At 36.3% G+C, this 21,893-nt stretch overlaps 1 protein-coding gene across 1 annotated transcript in view; it reads right to left on the bottom strand.

Annotated features, from left to right (window-relative positions):
• Positions 1–1,579: 1,579 nt before the first annotated feature.
• DPH6 (diphthamine biosynthesis 6) overlaps positions 1,580–21,893 on the bottom strand; it is a gene marked incomplete at both ends in the record, with an annotated part of 177,350 nt that continues 157,036 nt past the window's right edge. The window contains 3 exons of the mRNA XM_079700110.1: positions 1,580–1,633; positions 2,820–2,907; positions 9,595–9,689. Coding sequence (XP_079556236.1) covers positions 1,580–1,633; positions 2,820–2,907; positions 9,595–9,689 — 237 coding nt within the window. The remainder of the gene's footprint in view (positions 1,634–2,819; positions 2,908–9,594; positions 9,690–21,893) is intronic.

Below are 21,893 nucleotides of genomic sequence, written 5' to 3'. Positions count from 1 at the left end.
CACATGGATGTTTTACAAAAGCTTTATTCACAATTGCCAGAACTTCAAGCAACCAAGATGTCCTTCAGTAGGTGAAAGGATAAATACATTATGGTATGTCCAGACAATGGAATATTATTAAGCATTTAAAAACTTACGAAAAGACATGCAGGAACCTTAAATGCATATTACTAAGTCAAAGAAGCCAATCTAAAAATGGCACATACCATATTATTCTAACTATATGACGTTCTGGAAAAGGCAAAACTATGGAGATAATAAAAAGATCAGTGGTTGCCAGGGGTAGGAGGTAGTAAGTGATGAAAGGTGGAGCATGGAGGATTTTTAGGGCAGTGAAAATATTCTGTATGATACCATAATGATGGATACATGTAATCTATAGAATGTACAAAGCCAAGAGTGAACTGTAATGTAAACTATGACTTTGAGTGATTACGATGTGCAATGTAGGTTCATTAATTGTAACAAATGTACCCCTCTGGGGAGGGATGTTGATAATGAGGAAGACTATGCATATGTGGGTGCAGGGGGTAAATGGGAAATTTCTGTACTTGCCCTCCAATTTTTCTGTGAACTGAAAACTGCTCTAAAAAATTGTCTTAAGAAAAAAAGAAAAAGAAATGAGCTGTTAAGCCATGAAATGACATAATGGAATCCAAATGCATATTAGTAAGTGAAAGAAGCCAATCTGAAATGGCAACATACTAAATGATTCCAACTACATGATGCTGTGGAAAGGGGAAAACTATGGCAAGAGTAAACACATCAGAGGTTACCAGGGGTTAGAGGAAAAGGAAGGATGAATAGGCAGAGCTATTCTGTATTATACTATAATGGTAGATACAAGGCATTATGCATTTGTCCAAACCCATAGAATGTACAACACCAAGAGTGACTCATCATGTAACTATGGTCTTTGGGTAATACTGATGTGTCCGTGTAAATTCCTTGATTGTAACAAATGTGCTGCTGTGGTGTGGGATGTTGACAGCTGCGGGGGCTGAGCATGTGTGGGAACTCTCTGTACCTTCTGCTCAATTTTGCTGCAAACTCTAAAAGTAGTCTGAAGTCAGCATAGGTAATACCGAAAAACTGCATTTTTTAATCAGTTATAAAACAATCAGTAAGAGTTAATGGTATTCTTCTTGATTGTCCAATAATGTTGAAACAATGAATATATTCAAAACAAAAATGGTGACGCCCGGTAGAATAAACTTGATTAGCTAAATACAGTGACTACCTTTTCATCCTCATTTTCAAATGCCTTTGCATTAGGATACTATAGGCAGAGATGAAAGCAGGAACAAGAGAGAGGAAAATAAACCAGGGTGATAAAAGTGAAGAAACGTTACAGAAATGAGGATTTCAGATGAAGTAAAAGGGGAAAAAAGAAGGTACCAATCACAGAGATCATGGATTGGATGTGTTAACCAATTAATCAATGGTTCTATCAACTTCTGATAAAGATAAATATTTCTAAGAATAAAAAAGTGTAATGAAAATGTGGGACATAATAATTGAGAAAATGCTGTGTGATTTTTAAAATATAAAAATACCAGCTTAGTAACAAAAATGTTTTTCAAGAGTTATGTATATAATTAGATGTTCTGCAGTTGTCAGGTACTGGGGACACCTAAGGGAAAAAAAAAGGAAATGCACCATATTTATTCAGTGTCGCTGAGTACTGCACCTTAAAGAAGTAACATTCTTTTCTGCAAGGGGCAAATGGACAGAGAAGACCAAAGCAATACCAAAATAGTGTGAATACTGAGCTATTTAGGTAGAGGTGAACATATAATGGCTTATGTATTTAAACCAGAATTTGGTGGTTTCGATTTTTTTGTGTGTGCCCATGGCAGCAAAAGTAGCAGAGACCTAGAAGTAAGAGGCTCCTTTCAGTAGGTCTGAAAGATGTCTGGATAGTTTAGCTTCATTCTCTTGAGGTTTACCAGTTTTTTGGTAAAAGGTCACCAATAGTCATCTTTCAGCCCAATTCAATCATCTCTTTTCAACCTTGTCTTTTCTAGTTTTTCTAGAGAAATGGCACCAAATATTATTCTCTACTTTTGGAAACTTTTGCTGATTGGGAGATTACTGGGGTTCCCATTTTTCTCCTTCCTTTGCCAATCATTAATTCTCATGGTTCTTCAGATTCTCTATCATATATATGACTGTGGGTGTGCCTCAAGACACTTGATGACAGAACACGAAAGATGCAGACTTCTTCCAATCATTTATGCCTCAAGGAGCAGAGCTTTTAATCACAGGGTCTAATCTAGACCTTAACTATTCCACAAAACATTTTAAAATTGACTTCTGCTGTATTTTGACAATCAATGTATTTAAAATAAAACTATCACACTTTTTGCTTCATTTTACATCTTTCATTTGTACGTCTGTTCCCCTGTATATTTTTGGAAAAGCTTTAATTTGTCGTTTTCTTCTCCTCTTAAACTTTGTATAATGAAGATCCAATTTATCCTCAAACCTTTCCCCTAAGGCTGATGCTCAATAACCTAATTCTTAATTTTCTAGATGATTTAATATTTGGTTATACACCGTCCTGTCTTCTCCTTGATTAATGTATATATGATTCCCTTTTCAAATGAACTGCAAACTCTTCAGCAATGTAATACCTTTTATATAATATAGAGCTCTTAAAACTATAAACATCTGCAGAATTCTTAGTTACTGATTGAGGATTTGAAAAAAATCACTTTTTTTACCCTTTCATTTGTTGTTATAGAATTACATCTATAGAGACAATGCACATATCTCAATTTTCTCTTTAAATCACTGTGAATCTTAGATTTACTTGCCTTGTCCTCCAAGTGCAACTCTAAAAAGCGTAGGTAAGCCACAGGTGCAAATGCATCAGCTGAATGTGTGACTACTTCTGATGAATCCCTGAAATAAAAAAAATTTATAATACATTTATCTACTATGCAAAATCTGTTTTGTGGCAAGTTGCTCCTACTAGTGACTAGAAAAGACCAAAAATCCTCATTTATTTCCACTAGTATACTATTGTATACGTATTTACTACATAATTAGTGATTAACACCTACTTTTAATAATCCAATATTTAATTGGGGAAAAGATTGAGAATATTAAACTTTCAAAAATAAGTAAAGACCTTTTCATCTTTATGAGGACACACAGTTCAACTTTCAGGTTCACTCAAAGCTCTCCAAACAGTTTTACAACTTGAAACTTCTATTCAATTTCATCTTCACAAATTTGGTTGGTATGGGCTACCATTAAACAGTAGTGCTTTATCTTCATTATTCTTTTCATTTTCAAGAGGTAATTCATCCAGTGTTTCACACAAAATCTCAATTATCCTTCACAAAGGGAGTACTGGTGATGATTTTAAGCTCTAGATGAACTCTTCACACTGCAATATCATTGTTATTAAAATTGATTGTCTGACATAGCAATTACCACATTCAGGTAAAATAGTATGAACTGCTTGCTGGCACCATATGGATACATGTAAATTAACTCAACTTTTATCAAAGATACCCTGTAAAGCACATATGAATAACTAAGATTATGTGTTAAGTTCTAATAACCAATTATTTTTTATTGTTGTTTATTAAGAAAGCAATGGTGTTTTTGTATTTTAACTCAAATTCTAAAAGCAGAAATTTCTCATATCTCTTTAATGCCTTAGGAACTAGTTCCAATGTTTATATTAGTACATTGTTAGCACTTTAACCATTGTTGTTCAGCAAAATAAATTCTTACTTTGATTCTTTTCCACTAATGTAAAATATTTTTGAATTAACTTTTGTAATGCAAAGTTATTTAGCGACAATAGAAGAAATCTCAAAAGACTAGGATCCGATATATTAAATTTTCATGAGCAAAGTATGCTTACTTTTCACTTGAAAGATCAGAGATAGAGAAAAAACAGTTTGATGGTAAAAAAAAAATCAACTACCATTCATGAACTGTTAGTATCAAATATGTATCTTGTTAGTGCTTTAAAAAATTACATTAAAACAGGCTTCTATGACTTTAAAAGAAAAATATTATAATAGAAATAAAATCATTAAAGAGTCGGGATCATGAAAGAAAGTAATAACCTGCCTTCACAGACTATCTAACTGAAAGATGCCTCAATGTATAATGAACAAGAGGAGAAAGAGAAAGAAAAGAGGAGACCCTCTTGCTTTCTACCACCTGCCTCTCTGTCTTGATAACTATAGTCTAGTTGTCTTGTCTGTTTACTGCAGAGTTGTCTGTTCTGGTCCTATCTTGGTTCCTCAATAGATTCAAATTCTAGTTCCTGTGTATGACCTCATTCTTACATTAAATTTCAATCTCTATGTTCCCAATCCCAGCTTTGGAAACTGACCCTGAGCCTCAATATTGCCTGATGTAGGCAGCTTGGTCTTGATATCCTTGACAATGGGTACACCAAAACCATGATTAACCTGAACCAGTGATGTGTCAGTGGAAAGGGTTTCGGGCTCTCCTTTCTCTTGACAGTTATTCCCACTAGAAACAGAAGATTGACAGCAAATAGCTCACTTAATTGATACAATTACTGCATTCTGAATCAAGATTGTTATCCAGAGAAAATATATAACATTCTGAACACTAAATGAAGAGGAATATGGTTTTGATGGATTCTATTAAATCCATAATCTCTAATTGACTATCGTCATTTCATTCAGTTATACAAAGCCAGAATCAACTGGGAGACAGATAATAGATTCAAATCAATGGCTTTTAGCTTCAAACAGAATAATACCACTACTGCTCTGCTTTTCTTTCATAAACTATCACCTGAAACTCAACTTTCAAGGGTCTCTGGTTTCTGTCTGCTTCATGGATTTCTCTGAAACCTAGAGCAGAATCTGTTGGAATACCCTCAGAGAGACCCAGAAAATTAAGAACAACTCTACAACAGCAAAAATGCTTTCCAGTTGGCTACCCTCCTCCACTTTCCCTATTAATACAAGTAATCAGTGCAGCCCCTTCCTCTTACACAACTGAGGTTTCTCAGTAACCAAGAGCTGGATCCCATGCTCCCTTTCATTGCTGCGTTAGGCTTATCTCTAGTTACGACTTCAAAAGGGCAGCTGGCTGAGTCAGGTCTGAGTCTCTCTTCCCTGACTACAGGCTCTCTCTCAAATTAAGAGATCAGGCCCTAACCCTCTCACTTCAAAACACTGAATTTTCTCTTGAGGCTCAGCCATGGTCTTGGTTCCTACTTCCCCTCTGAAAAGACAACTGCATGCAGATATTCCCCGTGGGCTCACACTTTTCCTCACAGGACATTTCCAGCATCATTTCTGTGAAGGCTTGCCTGACATCTTCAGACAGTGCTAGTTTTCTGCTTTATGTGCTTTGGTAATGCATTTACAGACCTTTCATAACACATCCACTATATTATAATTATGTGTCTGTGTGCTTGTCTTCCTTCTTAAAGAGGGACCAGGTTTTGTTCGTCTTTGTCTGCCCGTCTCCCCACACTCCACCTCTGGCTCAGTGCAGAACACACTGCCTTATTTTCAATCATTTGTTGAATAAACAAATGTATAGTTTAACTTTGTTAAGTATCTTTACATTTACACAGTAACTACTGACACTATCAAAAACCCACACTGATTTTTCAATTACCTATCTTCACACGAATACATACATTTTCATACATGCATACTGTATATATATGGATACATGAACATAAGCATACATGTATACCAATAACAATATACGGTTATCTCTAGCATAATAAAAATAATTATATAAATTTAAATATAAGGAAAATGGTTCATAAATTCTAATAAAGTCCCAAGTGATACAGAATAGATATGAGAAGGCAGATAAGGAAAGTACTTGATTCATCCTCACGGCTAAATGCCATATTATGATGCTCTGGGCTGAGTTCTGTCTTGAATAGGTAGAAACGAGAAGTGGGGAAAATGAGTGCATAGTGTTTTAATCATAGAATTGTTCTTCTTTTCATCCCTCCTTCCTTCCCATTGTTTCTTCTATCCATCCATCCATCCCATACACAGCAACTCTGTAGCAGTAGTATATTAATATTGACAATTCAAATGGAAATATGGGGTTGTATCAAAGATTGACATTAAAATTGTGTCCATTAACAGTGAGAAGAAAATGATCACCTTCATTAATACATTGGGATTTTAGTTCTTTTTTTTTTTTCAAAATACTGGCTATATTCTCCGTGTTTTAGTTCTTACTTTTGATATGCATACACATATATTTCAAAGTAAGAAATAAAAAGAAAGTAGGTTTTTAAAAAAAAATTTATTTCTTTTAGGCTGCGTTGGGCCTTCATTGCTGTGCATGGGCTTCTCTCTAGTTGTGGCGAGCAGGGGGGCCACCCTTTGTTGCAGTGCACGAGCTTCTCACTGTGGTAACTTGTTGCACAGCATAGGTTCTAGGTGTGCAGGCTCAGTAGTCGTGGCTCGCGGGCTCTAGAGCGTAGGCTAAGCAGTTGTGGCTCACGGGCTTAGTTGCTCTGCGGCATGTGGGATTTTCCTAGACCAGGGCTCGAACCCGTGTACCCTGCATTGGCAGGTGGATTCTTAACCACTGCGCCACCAGGGACGCCGAGAAAGTAGGTTTTTTATTTGAGGACCTACAGTTGTCCTCTTTTCTTAAAGACTAGGCTGTAATTCTTTTTGTCAAGGCTCCTCAGGAAAAAACCCTCATTTTCTGATCTAAAAATTTGCATCTGGAGGTGAGTAGTCACATCCTAATTGATGTGAAAAGTAAATTGTAAAATGTTCTAGTCAGAAATTTAAAAGATTACTTCCACACAAAGACTGTTATACCAGTGTTTCCTACAAGATTTTAAAAATGTTAGTTGGAATTCGGGGCAAAATGTATCTCATAATAAACTTCTAGAACCACCCTAATTTACTAAATTATTTCATTATACAAGAGATTCTATCTGTGTTTTTAGGAAAAAAAAAACACACCTAATGATAATCAAGTCATTTTGCATGCAAATGTTTATTTTTTTCTCCTCATAGTCCCCTTTTTTAACATAAAATTTTGAATTAGACATTTAAAAGGGGATTCCTAATAATCAACTAGCTGTATGCTAACTGTGGAAGATCACTACTATGTCAAATATAACAGGAGAAATTATTAACTTTGTCCCCGCAAATACATTCTAACTGACAGGATCCAGTATGATTGTCAATTGTTAACAAGTAGTTACCAGGTCTAAACTTATCTTTTAATTGTGTCACATGGAAAACTATCTCTAAATAAAATAACTTTAATTTATATACAGTTTTAGAATGTGCAATGCATATTCATTCACATCATCACATTTAGTGCTTATCAGATAGCTATGATAAGGACATTTTCTATTTTAAAGAGAAGGAAAGACTTTGTATATAGTAGGTGACATTCGTTTTCCATTCAACTACTACAACCTCTAGTTATAACCTAAGAAAGGAATACATAAAAGTGAAATAGGATATTTAAAACTAAACAATAAATGAAAAATTAATTCCACGATATTTAACGTTTATCAGTGCCTACTACTGTGGGTTCTGAGAGTTCAGATATGAGGACAAGCACTGGAAGCAGTAACAACCAAAGCCTTTAAAAATGGAAGGATTTAGCAAAGTGGGGATAAATGGGAAGGCAATCTAGAGAAAAGAAATCGAATAACAAAGTTATGAAGTTGAGGTGAGGCAGAGCCTATGAAGAAAAAAATCAAAGAACATGCTTAAGCATCAGAATCAGATTAGTGATTAGCTGATAACTGAGTAAGAAAGAAATGTCAGTTCTTCCCCTTCTGTTCTCAAGGTACACACTTGTATGTTAGCACTTACAGTATTGCTGATTTGCCTCTCCATTCTTACAGAAGAACTTTTACAGAGCAGGGTGGCAGCTTGCAGAGTTCCACCCACATAATTATCCTCAACAAATGGTTATCCAGTTCAACTGAACAGCTCATTTTGGCACTAGAGGGTTCTAATACACCTTCCCTGACATCCTTCTCTTCAATAGCATGGTTAATTCCCATCATGTCATTGTCTCAGTCAGGTTAAGGTTTCTCTATCTACACAATGATGAGGTGAAAGATTCATTTTTCAGGTCTAAAGTACTATGATAAATAAACCTTATGGTTATGTAGTACAAAGCAGTACATTTCTTATAATTCTATGTTGTCCATAAAGACTTCTGGGTGCTCCAGGACCTCAAGTTGTCCAATAAACAGGAAGAGTATTATTCTTTGGCCTTCTTTCTTACTGTGCTTTTTATTTTTTTCTAATTTGGTTAGTCTAATAAGTATATTACAAGTTTCCTATTATACTATAATTTCACCCTAGCATGGAAATGTTTTTCTTGAATAACCAAACAGTATTATTTCATAGAAGTAATGCCTAAGGCACAGTTCATTCAATGAATTGTTTTGTGATCACTGAAGCCAGAAGAAATACCTCCCGTTTATGAACTTATTCTTCTGACTCTTATCCTCTACCATTTTGTGTCACAATTTTATGCAGATGTGTCTTCCTTCCACCCTTCTGGAGACAGGAACTATGTTTCAACATCAGTGGTGCCCAGTAGAATGCTTTAGACATAATAGGTACTTGATATATATTTGCCAAATATATTATTATTATGTTTGATGATTATTAATGGAAAAGAAGTTAGAAGAAATGAGAGAAGCAAGAGTGGGTGAATATTGCATAGGGTAATGAAAAGGTCTTGGCTATGTTTCCCAAGATAAATGTAATTTTTAGAAAATTCACCTGGAGTTAACTTAACTTCTTAGAACGTTCTTTCCCTCATTATTAATATGTACAAAGAAGTCACTTTTCAGTGTTGAAAATATTAAAGCTGTCCATTCGATACAAGATTCTAGTCTTTCATCAGATGAGGTTTCTGAAATCAAGCATAATTCTGACAACCTTTTCAAGAAGCTGAAGAACTTAGGAAAAGCAAATAAAGTGCTCTCTTAGCATATGAGAAGAGTGATATAAATTAGAGTATGGATAATAATGTTAACAAACTGAAGAAAGTTCCTATTTTTTGCTACACGAATTTTAACAATTTACGGCAAAGAAATCACACTATTCACCATAAAACAGAATTCATTTAAAAACAAAGTTTATATGTAAAAATAACTCCAAATAATTGAAGAGAAATGTTTAGTATTACCATTCTAAGTTATTAAAGCCAAGAAAAAGGAAAAAGAGAACAGAGTTAATGGAACCCACAGGCTACTGATGTGGCAGCTTATCAAATGTAGCTGTAATGAAAGATAAATAACACAGGCAATTCACACTTCATGAAAGGATAAAAGTGTCAGTGTGTAGGTACCAGTTTTACTGCAGGCCATAATCAGCAAGTAAATGAAAGTGCAATGTCTAAAAAGTTTATAGGCTTCTATGAAGGCCTCGTCTTGTCATGTATTGATTTAGGTATTCAGACGACTTCATTGGTATTAAACAAATTGAGTGTTTGTGAACTTGGAGGACATGTTCTATTTCTCTTAACAAAAGTTGCCTCCAGCTTAATGTTACGTTGCTTCCATTACTTAAATTTGAGGAAGGGGAAGAAAATGCTGAAATGATATCTTACACAATTATTTTCTTCTTAAATAGAGGGCAATCCAAAGTGAACGTTTCATACTCTCCACCTTCTCCACAAACATGGACTCCGTACTTCTTAGAAAGCTGAAAATAGGGGAAAAAAAGAAAAAGAAAGAAAGAAACAGGAATCTTAAAATTAGTTAGCAAAAATGCTCACTTAACTTATTTTGTCCTAAAAAATATCCATGCCAGAAACTTTAATTCCAAAATAGATGGTGAGCTACAGGAAAATAACTGTATATTTCTGCTTAAAATATGTGTTTAAAACCATATGAAAAATGTTATCATAAAGCATAGCATTTTTAATAATCACCAAAACCTTATAAAAAGATGTAAGGGACCAACATTTTTGTGTATAATGAGAAAGCTTAATGATTACTATAAAGTTTAGGAATGCCACTAGCTTTAGCTTCAAAGGGAGGCTAAGGAGGAAAGATACTAAGTAATTACGTAGTAAATGAGAATATATGCAGCCAAACTGTGCTTTCCCCTGCCCTTTGACCTATATGTAGAAGGGAAAAAAAGGTTGTCTTTAGAGCATTTCTCAGAGACACAGGGAATGTAATCTAAGGCCTTTCCTTGGGCCTGCGCACACAAAGAAGTCATAAACATGGTTATTATGCTTAAGGTTATTATTAATAGTGAAGTTCCAAGGGTATCAAGAACTAATGAAGTTCCAACGCTGCAGATAAGCCCTAGGAAAGTATAACTCCCAGAAAGGTTGGGATAGCTTATAATGTTGTCTGATTAAACCTGAAATTAAAACACAAAAAAAATAAGCAAAGAAACAAAAAAATTCCCTGTGCTTTGCATTGAATATAAGCTGTGTTATTTAAATGATCCTGATACTGAGAGTAAAATCATCTCTTATCTGGTTGGTACATGGCTGGAATCAGTGCTGGGGAGCACTCTCACTGGCTGTGCCAAAGAATCTTTCTGCTCTTGTGCGGAGGCTTTATCACTATGATTCCATCTCCTTCATTCTGAATTTCATAGCTTTCCCTGCTTACAGTCTCTCCCAGCCCAAAGTCCTCAAGCCCAAAGGAAGAGCGACTCCACTGATGTTCTCTGTTACTGCCAGTGCTGGGGCTGTGGCCTAAGTCTTCGGTTTTACCTGCACAGTTACACATTTATTTATTTGGTTATTTTTGTGGTTGTGCTACCTCCCAAATCCATTACATTTCAACTACTGACTACATGCCCTTCGGGATTTAAAGCACACATCTATGAAAATTCTACCACTCCCTCTAAGGATCAATAGTAATGTGGATGACCTGTAAAGCCCAACAGCAAGAAAAGTGAAGGAAAGAAAATGGGGTGGCATTTTCTATAAGAACTCACAAGAGCAAAGTAGATAAATGAAGTAGGGAATCAGCAAGGCAGAATTACGGCAGCTGGTCCTTATGAGAGCAGATAACAGGAATACATTACCGTAGCAAACCAAATTAAATTAATGTCTGCTTTGCAATAAAAAATGTAGGAACAATAATGGGATGTGGATTTCAGGGGTGTTTCCTTGTTCTGTCAGCTGGTGCCCAACCCCTTCTGTGCTGATCTCCCTTCACTGGTCTTCCCATTCTAGCAACTGTCTACCAAGTGAACCTTCTACTCTCACCTTTATGGACAGTCTTCTTATGTGGGAGTATACCTTAACAATCACTGGCTTCCTTTTATTAGAAAATGTTTCACTGAAGTTTTGCAAAATTTCTATAATCTACCACCAAAGAATAACTGGATTTTTTTTTTTTTTTTTTTTTTTTTTTTTTTTTTGCGGTATGCGGGCCTCTCACTGTTGTGGGCTCTCCCGTTGCGGAGCACAGGCTCCAGACGCGCAGGCTCAGTGGCCATGGCTCACGGACCCAGCCGCTCCGCGGCATGTGGGATCTTCCCGGACTGGGGCACAAACCCGCGTCCCCTGCATTGGCAGGCGAACTCTCAACCACTGCGCCACCAGGGAAGCCCTTGGATTTTTAAAAATTAAAGTTGGCATGGCTGTTATCCTATTGATATCCTTCTATTAGTCCCTAGTAAAAGTAATGCAAGCTGCTATGTTAATCCAACATAGTACTAGGAAATCTAAATATGGATGCATTCAGTGATATTTCCAGTTCACGTAAAATATTTCCATAATATTCATCCAATCAGTTCTTCAACAAATACTTATTTAACAGTGATTATTTGGCAGGTCTTGCTAGATGAAAAAGATCCAAAAGTAAACAATACAATGTCCCTGGTCTCCGGAAGCTTCCTAAATATACTGCACCTTATATTTTAATACCACAATATGATGAAACATTGATGTCGCTTCTATAAATAATATGTGCAATCTCTTCTCCCCACTACTACTGGTTCACCAGCATGGACACAGATTCTAAGTTAAGAAATTTGGGTAAAGAGCCCAGTGGTTTTTATGGCTGATGAACCAAGAAGTAGTCTGTGAATCCTTAGGAGGTCTTTTGCAGCCCCTCTAAACTCTACTAGCTTCAAGCTCTAGTAGAGGCAAGTATTTAGAAAATTCGATCTTTATTGGCTAACTTTTAGCCAATTCCAAGTCCCTTTGATGTCCTGAGAGACCTCCAGAAGCAAAGTTTATGCTAGCCACTTTCTTTAAGCCATTTTCTTTATCTAAGACATAGCACCCTGTTAGAAATCAACATCCTGGTAGCACAAAAGCATGATGTATGCATGTGATTAAAAAAGGGTCAGTTTAGGTAAGTAGAGAATTCAGATGTGTACATTCCAGAGACATATTTGTGGTACACAACATTCAATTTACTTTTCTAAAACATGTAGGCCAGTGTTACTCATATCTACACTATTCACAGAAAGTAGCAACTTTATTCTAACATGTTTCAGGTCTGTGTTTGGGTTTCAACTCAAAATTAGCATTATTGTATGCCAGCACTTAATCACTCCAAATACAGTTTTTACAGTTCACTTTGATTAAGTTTCTCTGTTAATTTCATTGTAATTGAAAATACTAAATAGGTAACAGTTTTTCTAAGGTTTAGTTTCTCACTGAATTATCATGATTCTTTCCATAATTTAAGTACAAACGATAGCAATCTATATTGAAAAATAAAAAATATTTTTCATATTGCTATTTGACCATTAAGGTCTAATGTCCATTAATGATTAAAACATTGTTAAATAGTTTCAGTTAGTATGTAAAAAGTGGAAGTAGACAGTTGTTATCACCGTAACACCAAAAAATGCCAGACAGGCTACAAAACCATGCCTTTGTGTTTTACCTACAGAGATCCAAGAATGCAAAGAAGTCTGGATGAACTAACTGAAGATCAGGGTAAGCCTTTCCTAGATGAGTGAAGATCCATGGTCATTTTCCTAATGGGGGAACAGACAGAGTAGAAGCAAACCTCCATAGATGAGGGACGTCTATCAGCATATACAAAAAGCCAAACTCTTATGGCCATCTGTGGACTTCTGTGATGGATTATTAGAGTCCTGAGGAGACCCAGGGAGTGTGTATAGCCTGCCAGTTCTTTTTCACAGTCTTAACTAAGTGTACACAGTAGCTACATGCAGAGAGTTAGGGCCAGGGCAGAAAAGGGGAGAGAGATTCCCTTGAGAACACCTGCCCATCAAGTCTTTTCTACTGAACTTTCACTGTACCAAGGACTGGTGACAGGGCAGGAAGACAGAGAGATTTCAGCCAAGACTTGGAAAGCCAGAGAGGAGAGAGGGAAAGGCCAAGAGCAGTGAGCTCTTGAAAAGGCAAAAACAAACAAACAAACAAAAAAAACAAAACTGGTAGCAGGACTTTAAAGCAGGGGGACAGGGTAGGGAGGAAAAAGAGAGAGAGATCTCTAGACTCACTGGAGCACAGATCACATGCCCTGATAAAGGGAGAGACCTTATCCTGCTTTCAAAACATTTCAAACACATAGCAAACTGAAACAACTCAAACCAGACCCAGCTCAACTGGAGATTAGACTAAAGAGAATAAACACCACAAACTAGCTGTCAGACAGAGGAAGGGGTGTGACTTTTCTGAAGTGAATATTTACTTCAGTCTCTACTGTTCTTTTTTATTCAATATCTAGCATAATATATAGAAAACAAATTAGATGAACAGTGAAAAAGTTAAAAATGTGACCTGTAATCAAGAGAAAAGCAAACAAAACAGAAACAGACCCACATATTAACCGAATATTGAACCCAGTAAATAAGGACTTTAAACATAACTACTATAAATACATTAAAGATTTATTGGAAAAGATAGACAAAATTTATGAACAGAGAGTAATTTTAGCACAGTTGGAAAACTAGGGATAGACAGCTGTAGGTTCATATTCTAGCCCCAGCACTTACTGAGTACTGGACCTGGGATGAATTGATTAAGTTCTCTGAATTTCCATTTCCCTAGGTAATACCTGCCCTTCGGGGGATGTTGTACTAGAAGATATAATACGTACTTTTAACCCAGTGCCTAGTGCACAGGAAGCAGTCGACATATGTTATCTTTTCTCTATTAATTTGTTATTCCCTTGGACCTTCTGCTCTTTATCTATATACTCCCATCTTTGAGGACCATGACCCCTACTATATCTATTACCTCTACTGCAAATGGCTCTCGAAGTGAAAACCCCAGCCATCAACCTCTCTCCGATGTATTCGCTCCCCCCATAACAAACGTTTATTGAGTGTTTTACTTGGGAGCATTGTTGTCTTACTTCAACGTGAATAAAACACAGTTCTTTATTTTTTCCTCAAAACCATCTCTCCCTGCTCAATTTCTGTTCAATCAAACTTAAAATACTGGAGTAGAACTTAATTCCTTCCTTTCCTTCTGCCACACAGTCTATATTTTAAAATTTTCATGAATTCATTTATTGAATCTACAAATATTCACTCAGTACTTATTAAGTGCCAGATGCTCTTCTATACACTAGGCATATGGCAGTGAATGAGAAAATGTACACACTCCCTTCCATTCTAACATCCTTACTGATCACTTTGCACTTGAACTATTACAATCATCTCTTGTCTTCCTGCTTTATATTCACCCGTCCCAATCTACCCTACATGTTATCAACACAATAACTTTCCTTAACAATATGAGATGGCATTCATCCACTCAAAAACTTTTGGTGTTTGACCATTGCCTATTCAATGGAAATCAAGCTCTGTAAACTGAGAGTCAAAGACTTCAGCCATTTGGTCCCATCATTCACAAGAATACCAAGACATAAAGCTAATACACTGAATGGGAAAATAAAGTAAAATAAAGATTCAAAAGAATCTTGACTGGCTGAAAAAAAAAACCCAAAAGATTAAATCTTAAAAAGTGAAATATAATGTGATAAACATAAACCCCAACAGGCAATTTCCTTCTCTTCAACTTATAGAAATCACTCTTATTACTGCCTGTGGGATTGTCCTATGCTGCCTTGTGACATATTTCTGTATTGCATTACTATGTACCCCTTGAATTTAAATGTTTCTCATGAGACTGTAAGTTTCTAAATTTCTTAAACCCTCTCATAATTTTTTCCTAGCAGTGTGTAGCACATAGTACACAATGACCAAATGGCTGTCTTCTCCATGGTTCAGATACCCTGTATACTCCCAGAAAAGGGTCCAATTGGCATGTACTGACAGGTATAGTTTCAGACAGAAAGTAAGCCATTCTCAAACAGAATTATCAAGTAAAAGGGAGGAGTGATACCGAGCAGGGCCCTGTGGGCCTTCTGGGCACAAAGCCTTTCTGTGTCTCCCATTTCTGTGATTACAGGAAATAGCCTTCATTCAGCCTCCATGACCTTCCCTGAGTTCCAACACGCAGATTCAAGCAGTTGTTAATTAGGGAAGGGAGGGGATATGAGACAAGGGAGAAACAAAACAGTCAAGAGAAACAATAGTGCAGCCTTGGCACAAGGTCCTGGTTCCCCATCAAAGGATACACACAATAATATCTTTGAGCTGTTTTGCAGATACTGAAACCCCCTCCAGGTGGGAGAAGTTAACGGTTACTGATGGTATGCTGCCCACAAGCATGCAGACCCCAGACCAGTTGGAACCTGAAGGTTGATGAGGCTGACTCCTACTTACCTTATCACCAACCCATCAGAAGAATGTCCACGAGCTGATCACGCCCTCTTTGAACCATTACTATAAAACTTCTCACTATCCTCTCCAAGTTGGGACACATAGTTTTTCGAGGCAGGAGCCCACTGTGTCTCCCTTTGTCTGGCAAAGTAATAAAGCTATCCTTTTCTACTTCACCCAAATCTCTGTCTCCGAGATTTGATTCGGCACTAGTGTACAGAGAAGCTGAGCTTTCGGCATCAGGAGAAAGTTACTAATTGCTTTTTCTATATCGTTAGAAATAGGATAAAAATTTTCTATTTTTGGAACTCTAAAACTGAATAAAATTTACACATGGTTGTCAATGTTTTTCTTATCTCATTACCCACTGAATCAGGGATGTCACTATTTTTCCCCCCGTTTTTAACCATTTGGGGAATGTTATATAGAAAAAGATTCAGATCAGATGGCCATTGGATATGATTAATACAGCTGTTATTTTGTGTGACATCAAACTGGTCCCATCCTTTGTATAAATACAAAGGTATAAAGCTAACACAATCAATAAAATAAAATAAAATTTCAAAAGGATCTTGACCAGCTGAAAAGAAATATGTTGCTGTTTTCTAACCAGTTAAATTATTTTTGATAAAATAATATCATTTTTTACTTGTTTCATATTACAATTTCCATTGTATACAAGTATATTCCTTGCTTCACATATATCTAAATTGTGCTGTGTTCTCTTTTGGATAAAATTTTTATGGAAGGTGACCATTAATTTTACAACTAACTATTGCTAAGATAAGCTTTCTAAAACACATTTTGAACAGATGTGGCTGACTTGGGTCATTTCATGGCTTATAAGAATGCCTTGGAGTCTGAGCACTTAAAAAGTGAATTCGTAGTAAATGAAAAGGAAATTACTTATATGATTCTATTTTTTCTGGCACATTTATTCATACAGATAAATATTCATATTCATAATAACTCCATTTGAACTCTACTAATTATTGAACTGAAAAGGTTATGGGCATCATGATTTCTCTGTTTAATTTTTTTATCCTTTTAAAAGACTGTAATAACCATAATTGTGAGAATTTCTTATTAAATCAAGATATTTTTTCTTTTAAACCTACCTCATTTGCTGTTACTAATCTTAAAACTGACAAAAAAAAAGAAAAGGCCAAATGAAATTGCACTTCCCTCATCCCTCCTACCACCTAGAGAAAACCATGAGGTTTAAAAAACTCACCACAATTTCATTATATAAATGATGTATTTAACATACAAAATAATTTCATGCTGCATATATTCATTCATAGCACTTATTAAAGAAGTATTTATTGAATGTCTACGGTAGGTCTAGCATTGTTTTAAGTGCTGGGGATAACAATAGGAGCAGACATAAATTCTGCATAAAACAGCTTACTGTCTGGAGGTACAGACATAAAGTTAAATAAGCAATTACAATAAAGGGTAGGGATTGCTTTGGTAGATGCATGAGATGCAGTGGGAGTATAAAGCAGGGGACCTAACTGGAAGGAACTCAAAAGGCTTCTCAAAGAATCTGAAGGATGAGTTAACCAGGAAAGTCTGGAGAGAGAGAGAGGGAAAGAGAAAGAGGGAGAGGGTGAGGGGAGAGAGAGAGAGAAGGCAGGAGAGAAGAAAACTGTTCCAGAAGGAACAGCATGTGTTAAGTCCCAGAGCACACGATGGGTACTAGAAACTGAAGTAAGTTTGGCATAGCTGAAACATAACTAGATGAGTAATAGTGGAGAGGTGAGGCTGAAAAACTAGAAAGAGGACAGATGTTATGGGGCTTCATATGCCATACTAAGTTATTATCCTCACGTCATTGAGAACCCATGAGGATTAAACAGAAAACTGACCTAATCTCATTTGTCTTTTAGAAACATCATTCTGGCTGCACAGTGGAGAACGGGCTGGAGGGCAGTAAGTCAAGAAGCAGAAGGAACTGAGAAGTTGCTGGAGGAATCTAGGCAGGAGGTAAAGCTTTCCTGAACTGGAGAAGTAGCAGTGAGGATGGAGAGGAGAGGGCAGATATTTTGAGAGAGATTTTCTAGGCTGAAATAAGTGACTGGAGAAGTGAAGAAAGTTTAAAAAAAGTAAGAAAAATTCCCAGAGTTCTGCATTGCAAAACTGGATGGATGGTGGTCCTGTTTACTGGTTTTTAGTATAAGTAGCAATGTGCTGGGACACTGTCTAATGACCTTATATTTTTCAAATTTTATGTAGCATGTGATACAACTGGTGTCTCAAATCTTTGTGATTATTTTCCTTAGGCTTCCATGTTACTGTATTTTCTAAGTTATTGCTAGCCTTCTCCAACTCCTTTCCCTCCTGCTGCTCCTAAATTATAAATAGCCCTCATGATTCTCTCTATAGTCTTCTTTATCAATTTATTCCCTCGGATAGCTTATGCAGTCCATGGGTTCAACCATCACCTTTATGTTATTCTGCTGCTACAAATATGAACACTGTCACTACTAATTAAAGACAATTTGCTTTATGCCTTAAAGTTAATAAAATGATGAAATTATCTTATTTAATCTTCAAAATGACTTTTAAGAATAAAAAAGAGCATAGGCTCTGAAATCAGATAGACTTAAAGCATAAATTCCAATTCTGCAACTTCCCAGCTCTGTGACTTTGGAAAAGTAACTCACCCCCTAAGTGATTCCTCATCTGTAAAATGTAAACATTAGTAGTAGCAATGTCATAGGCTTGTTAGATGGTTAAATAAAATAATGCATAAAAAGCACTTAGCACAGAGTATGGCACTTAGTAAGCACTTAGTAAACACACAGCTTAACTATAAAACTAGGTAAAGCACATATTGTAGTGAGGCACGGTGAAAGCAGCATTGCATAACTGATTAAAAGCAGTAGCTTTGGAGACACACTGCCCTTGGTTCAAATCCTAGCTCTGTCACTTTGTAGCTACATGATCTTAAGTCATGCAAACTCTCGGAGCCTCAGATTACTGATCTGTACAATGGAGATGACAATAGCATCTAACTCATAGGAGTGCTGTTTTCAGTAATAAAACCATGTGAAAAAAAAGTCTAATATACTATACAGCACATAATATATACTCAATGAAATGGCTACTAATTTTATTTTTTCCCTTTTCCACAGGTGAAAACTAGGTTGATTTGCAAAGGTTATGTAGCTTAGAACTAAACAAACCCAGAATTTAAAGTTGTGTCCTGGCTCTGATAAATAACAAACCTTAGTCTTTAGCCTGAACATCTCAATTGTGTGCCAACCTCATAGTTTAAAAACATATGCCTTTGGTTTATATGTTATAATTTAAAACTCAGTATGTTTAGGACCAAGCTTGTCATGTTCTTTCTCAACCCTGCTCTCCTCTGCAAAAATGTGTGCTTCTAATTTCCCCAATCATTACGTGTGGATTAATCTTTGATTCTTCCTTTTCCAGCTTCTGGCCATTTGGTGCTAATTTCTTTTTCATTCTTCCATCAAAATCTTTCTTTTAGTTTTGTTCTCTCTCTCCATCCCTACTGTCAGCTATTTCATGCTCTAAGCCCTCACACCTGTTTCCTATAAGAGCACCTTAGACTCTTTCATTTCCAATTTCTTCTACTCCCAATCCAAGACTGCTGCCAGACTAAATTTCCTGAGATATATTTTAAAAATATAAATCCCTGTTGATGAGCCTTCTATATCTTGCTATTTCTTATCCCAAATCGCTTGGTCCATTTCTCAAGGCCCTTTATGATTGGGTCCTAAATTCCCACCTCACCTTTTCCTTATTAATCTACCAATACCAGCTCTTAGTTTCATTTAAACCAAGTTCCTCATTGTCCCTGCATGTCTTCTTGCCAAGGAATCTTCTTCATATTGATTCACTTTGTTGACACCACCCATGTAAATTTCATCCATCCTTCAGACCAGTTTAAGTGCTGAGGCTTCCATGACATCGCCTTCAGCTACTCTAGGTCATGTGGTCATCTTCCATCTCTTAGGTCCCAATTACATTTATAGTAAATACCAATTTGGCTTTATATGATCCAAGTTATTAGAGTCCTCCCCTCATTTACAAAACTCTAAGTTCCATGAAAAATAACTCTTTGACTTACTTTGTACCCCTTATAGAAGCCAGCATAGAACTGAGCACCTAAGAAGTCCTTACAAATACTTATCACTCAATTCTATTAGTACCACATGACACTGGCAGTTAAGAGTTCTATAAAACACAATCAGAGAAATGTGAGGGACAGGTTCAAGGTCATATATTAGAACAGCCACTAAGTATGGAGGAACTTCACCTCTTCTCTTTAACTACAGCTATTAATGGGCACTACTGCCAGGTCAAATTCCTTAAACTACACCTTTCAGAATTTTAGTCCCTTCCTCTAAATCCTGCAGTTAGTCCTCATTGTTTAGATAATTAAATCCGCACTTCAGTATTCAAAATCTCTCACAATATGGCTTTGACTTCTTTTTTCAGCTTCCCCTCCCAGTACTCAAAATATACTCCAACCAGTTCAGCCAGTCAAAAATCCTATCCATTCTTAAAGTCCAGTATGGCTGTCAATTTATCTCTGAATTTACTCAGAATTCTCTCAACAACATATAATTTTCTTTGAAATTCTATGGTACATATTTTTTACTTTTTTTAGAATACATTTTAATACACCTTGTAATTTATATTTATGATAGTCACTGGACTCAACCATAAAATTCCACATATCCTTCCAACTCAGTTATATTCAAAATTCAAAATCTCCCCTCAAGGAAGTTCTACCTCCTCTTGACTTTCAAGGTCAGTTAAAGGTGTTCTTTCCCATAAAGTTAGCAGTACAGGGAACAAGGCTTAAAATTCTGTCTCTCTCACCCACACTATCAAATCAACTTTAGTGAAATTCTCTTTATCTTTTGCTTTTTAAGTGATAGGTAGCTGGGACTGTAAATTCTTCTTTTGTCAAACCCATAAGGAAGACAAGCTAACTCATATAAAACAGAACTTGAAATAGAGCTTTAAGGTTGAAATCAGCATTGCCCATATCTGGCTTTAGCTCTTATAGCACCTAGCTGAGTGGTACACTCCTTAGTAAGTACATATCTACTTACCTTTGACTCAAGGCTAGAAGTCCAATTTCCCAATTCTATGTGAATAGTTCTGGAAAAAGCAACCAATTCTATATATTCACAAATTTTATATAATATGGTTTCATTCTTCCATTTAGCAGACAACTTTTACTTGGATGATCTTAAGAAATATCTTCATTAAAGAGTAACTGCTTCTGGTAAAGACAGTGGATTGAATCCATGCATCTACTCCCACCACCTTCTAAAACCTTCATGGGAGGTATTTCATAAAATGGCATAAACTTAAAAAGATGCAGAAAAGCAGAGAGCAAGTGACAGGATCAATAAATTTAATAGAACCAAGAACACTGGATCCTAGGCTGACCGACAGTGCAGAATGCAGAGGACCAAACCAATTTACACAGTAAAATAACTCCTTCCTCTAAAACAATAAGGTAATGAGTTGGTGGCACTGGGTACCTCTGGAAGTAAAGGGAAAATGTGAAAAGGACACCAAAATAAGAAGGGTTGATTGGCAGTGTGTTTAACAAGCAGTCAGATCCCCAGATCCTTTCACTCTAGGCTGGCAACTGCCTCTCCTCCACCCTGGCAGAACACTGAAGGTTTATTCTCTGCAGAGGGTGAGACAGAGGAACTAGCCTGGGAGAAAAGAGACACAGCTGAGGGCAGAGGTACTATAATAAAAACAGAGGGATTCAGTTAATGTATGCACACAAGACTCTGAGACCTCTAGCCGTTTTCCTTGTTCAACTCCCAGAAAACAAAACAAACAAACAAAAAAACCTGCAGCATGCGTTCACTTCAAGAGCAGACTGGAGAATCCTTTTCTTTGAAATCTAACTAGCTCAGATTAAATGACCTAGATATACTACCTACAGTGAAACTCAAGGTCACAAAGCTCTATCCACACACTTAGTGCTTACCACAAAAATTTTAGGTCCCTACTCTTAAATATGAGTAGAACACCAAAGATTAGCAGAAACATCTCTAAAATGAAAGTTAGAGACACCAAAGTAAACAATGGAGAAAAAGGACTATGCAGGAGAGAAGAAAAACTGTAATAAGGATAAAGTATTATAGATTAAAAAAAGAACATTCAGAGAACAAAAATAAGCTTTTAGAAATTAAAAATAAGATATGA

The sequence above is a fragment of the Hyperoodon ampullatus genome (assembly GCF_949752795.1).
Source record: "Hyperoodon ampullatus genome assembly, chromosome: 3".
Lineage (NCBI taxonomy): Eukaryota > Metazoa > Chordata > Mammalia > Artiodactyla > Ziphiidae > Hyperoodon > Hyperoodon ampullatus.
This window is presented reverse-complemented; position numbering and strand designations above follow the sequence as displayed.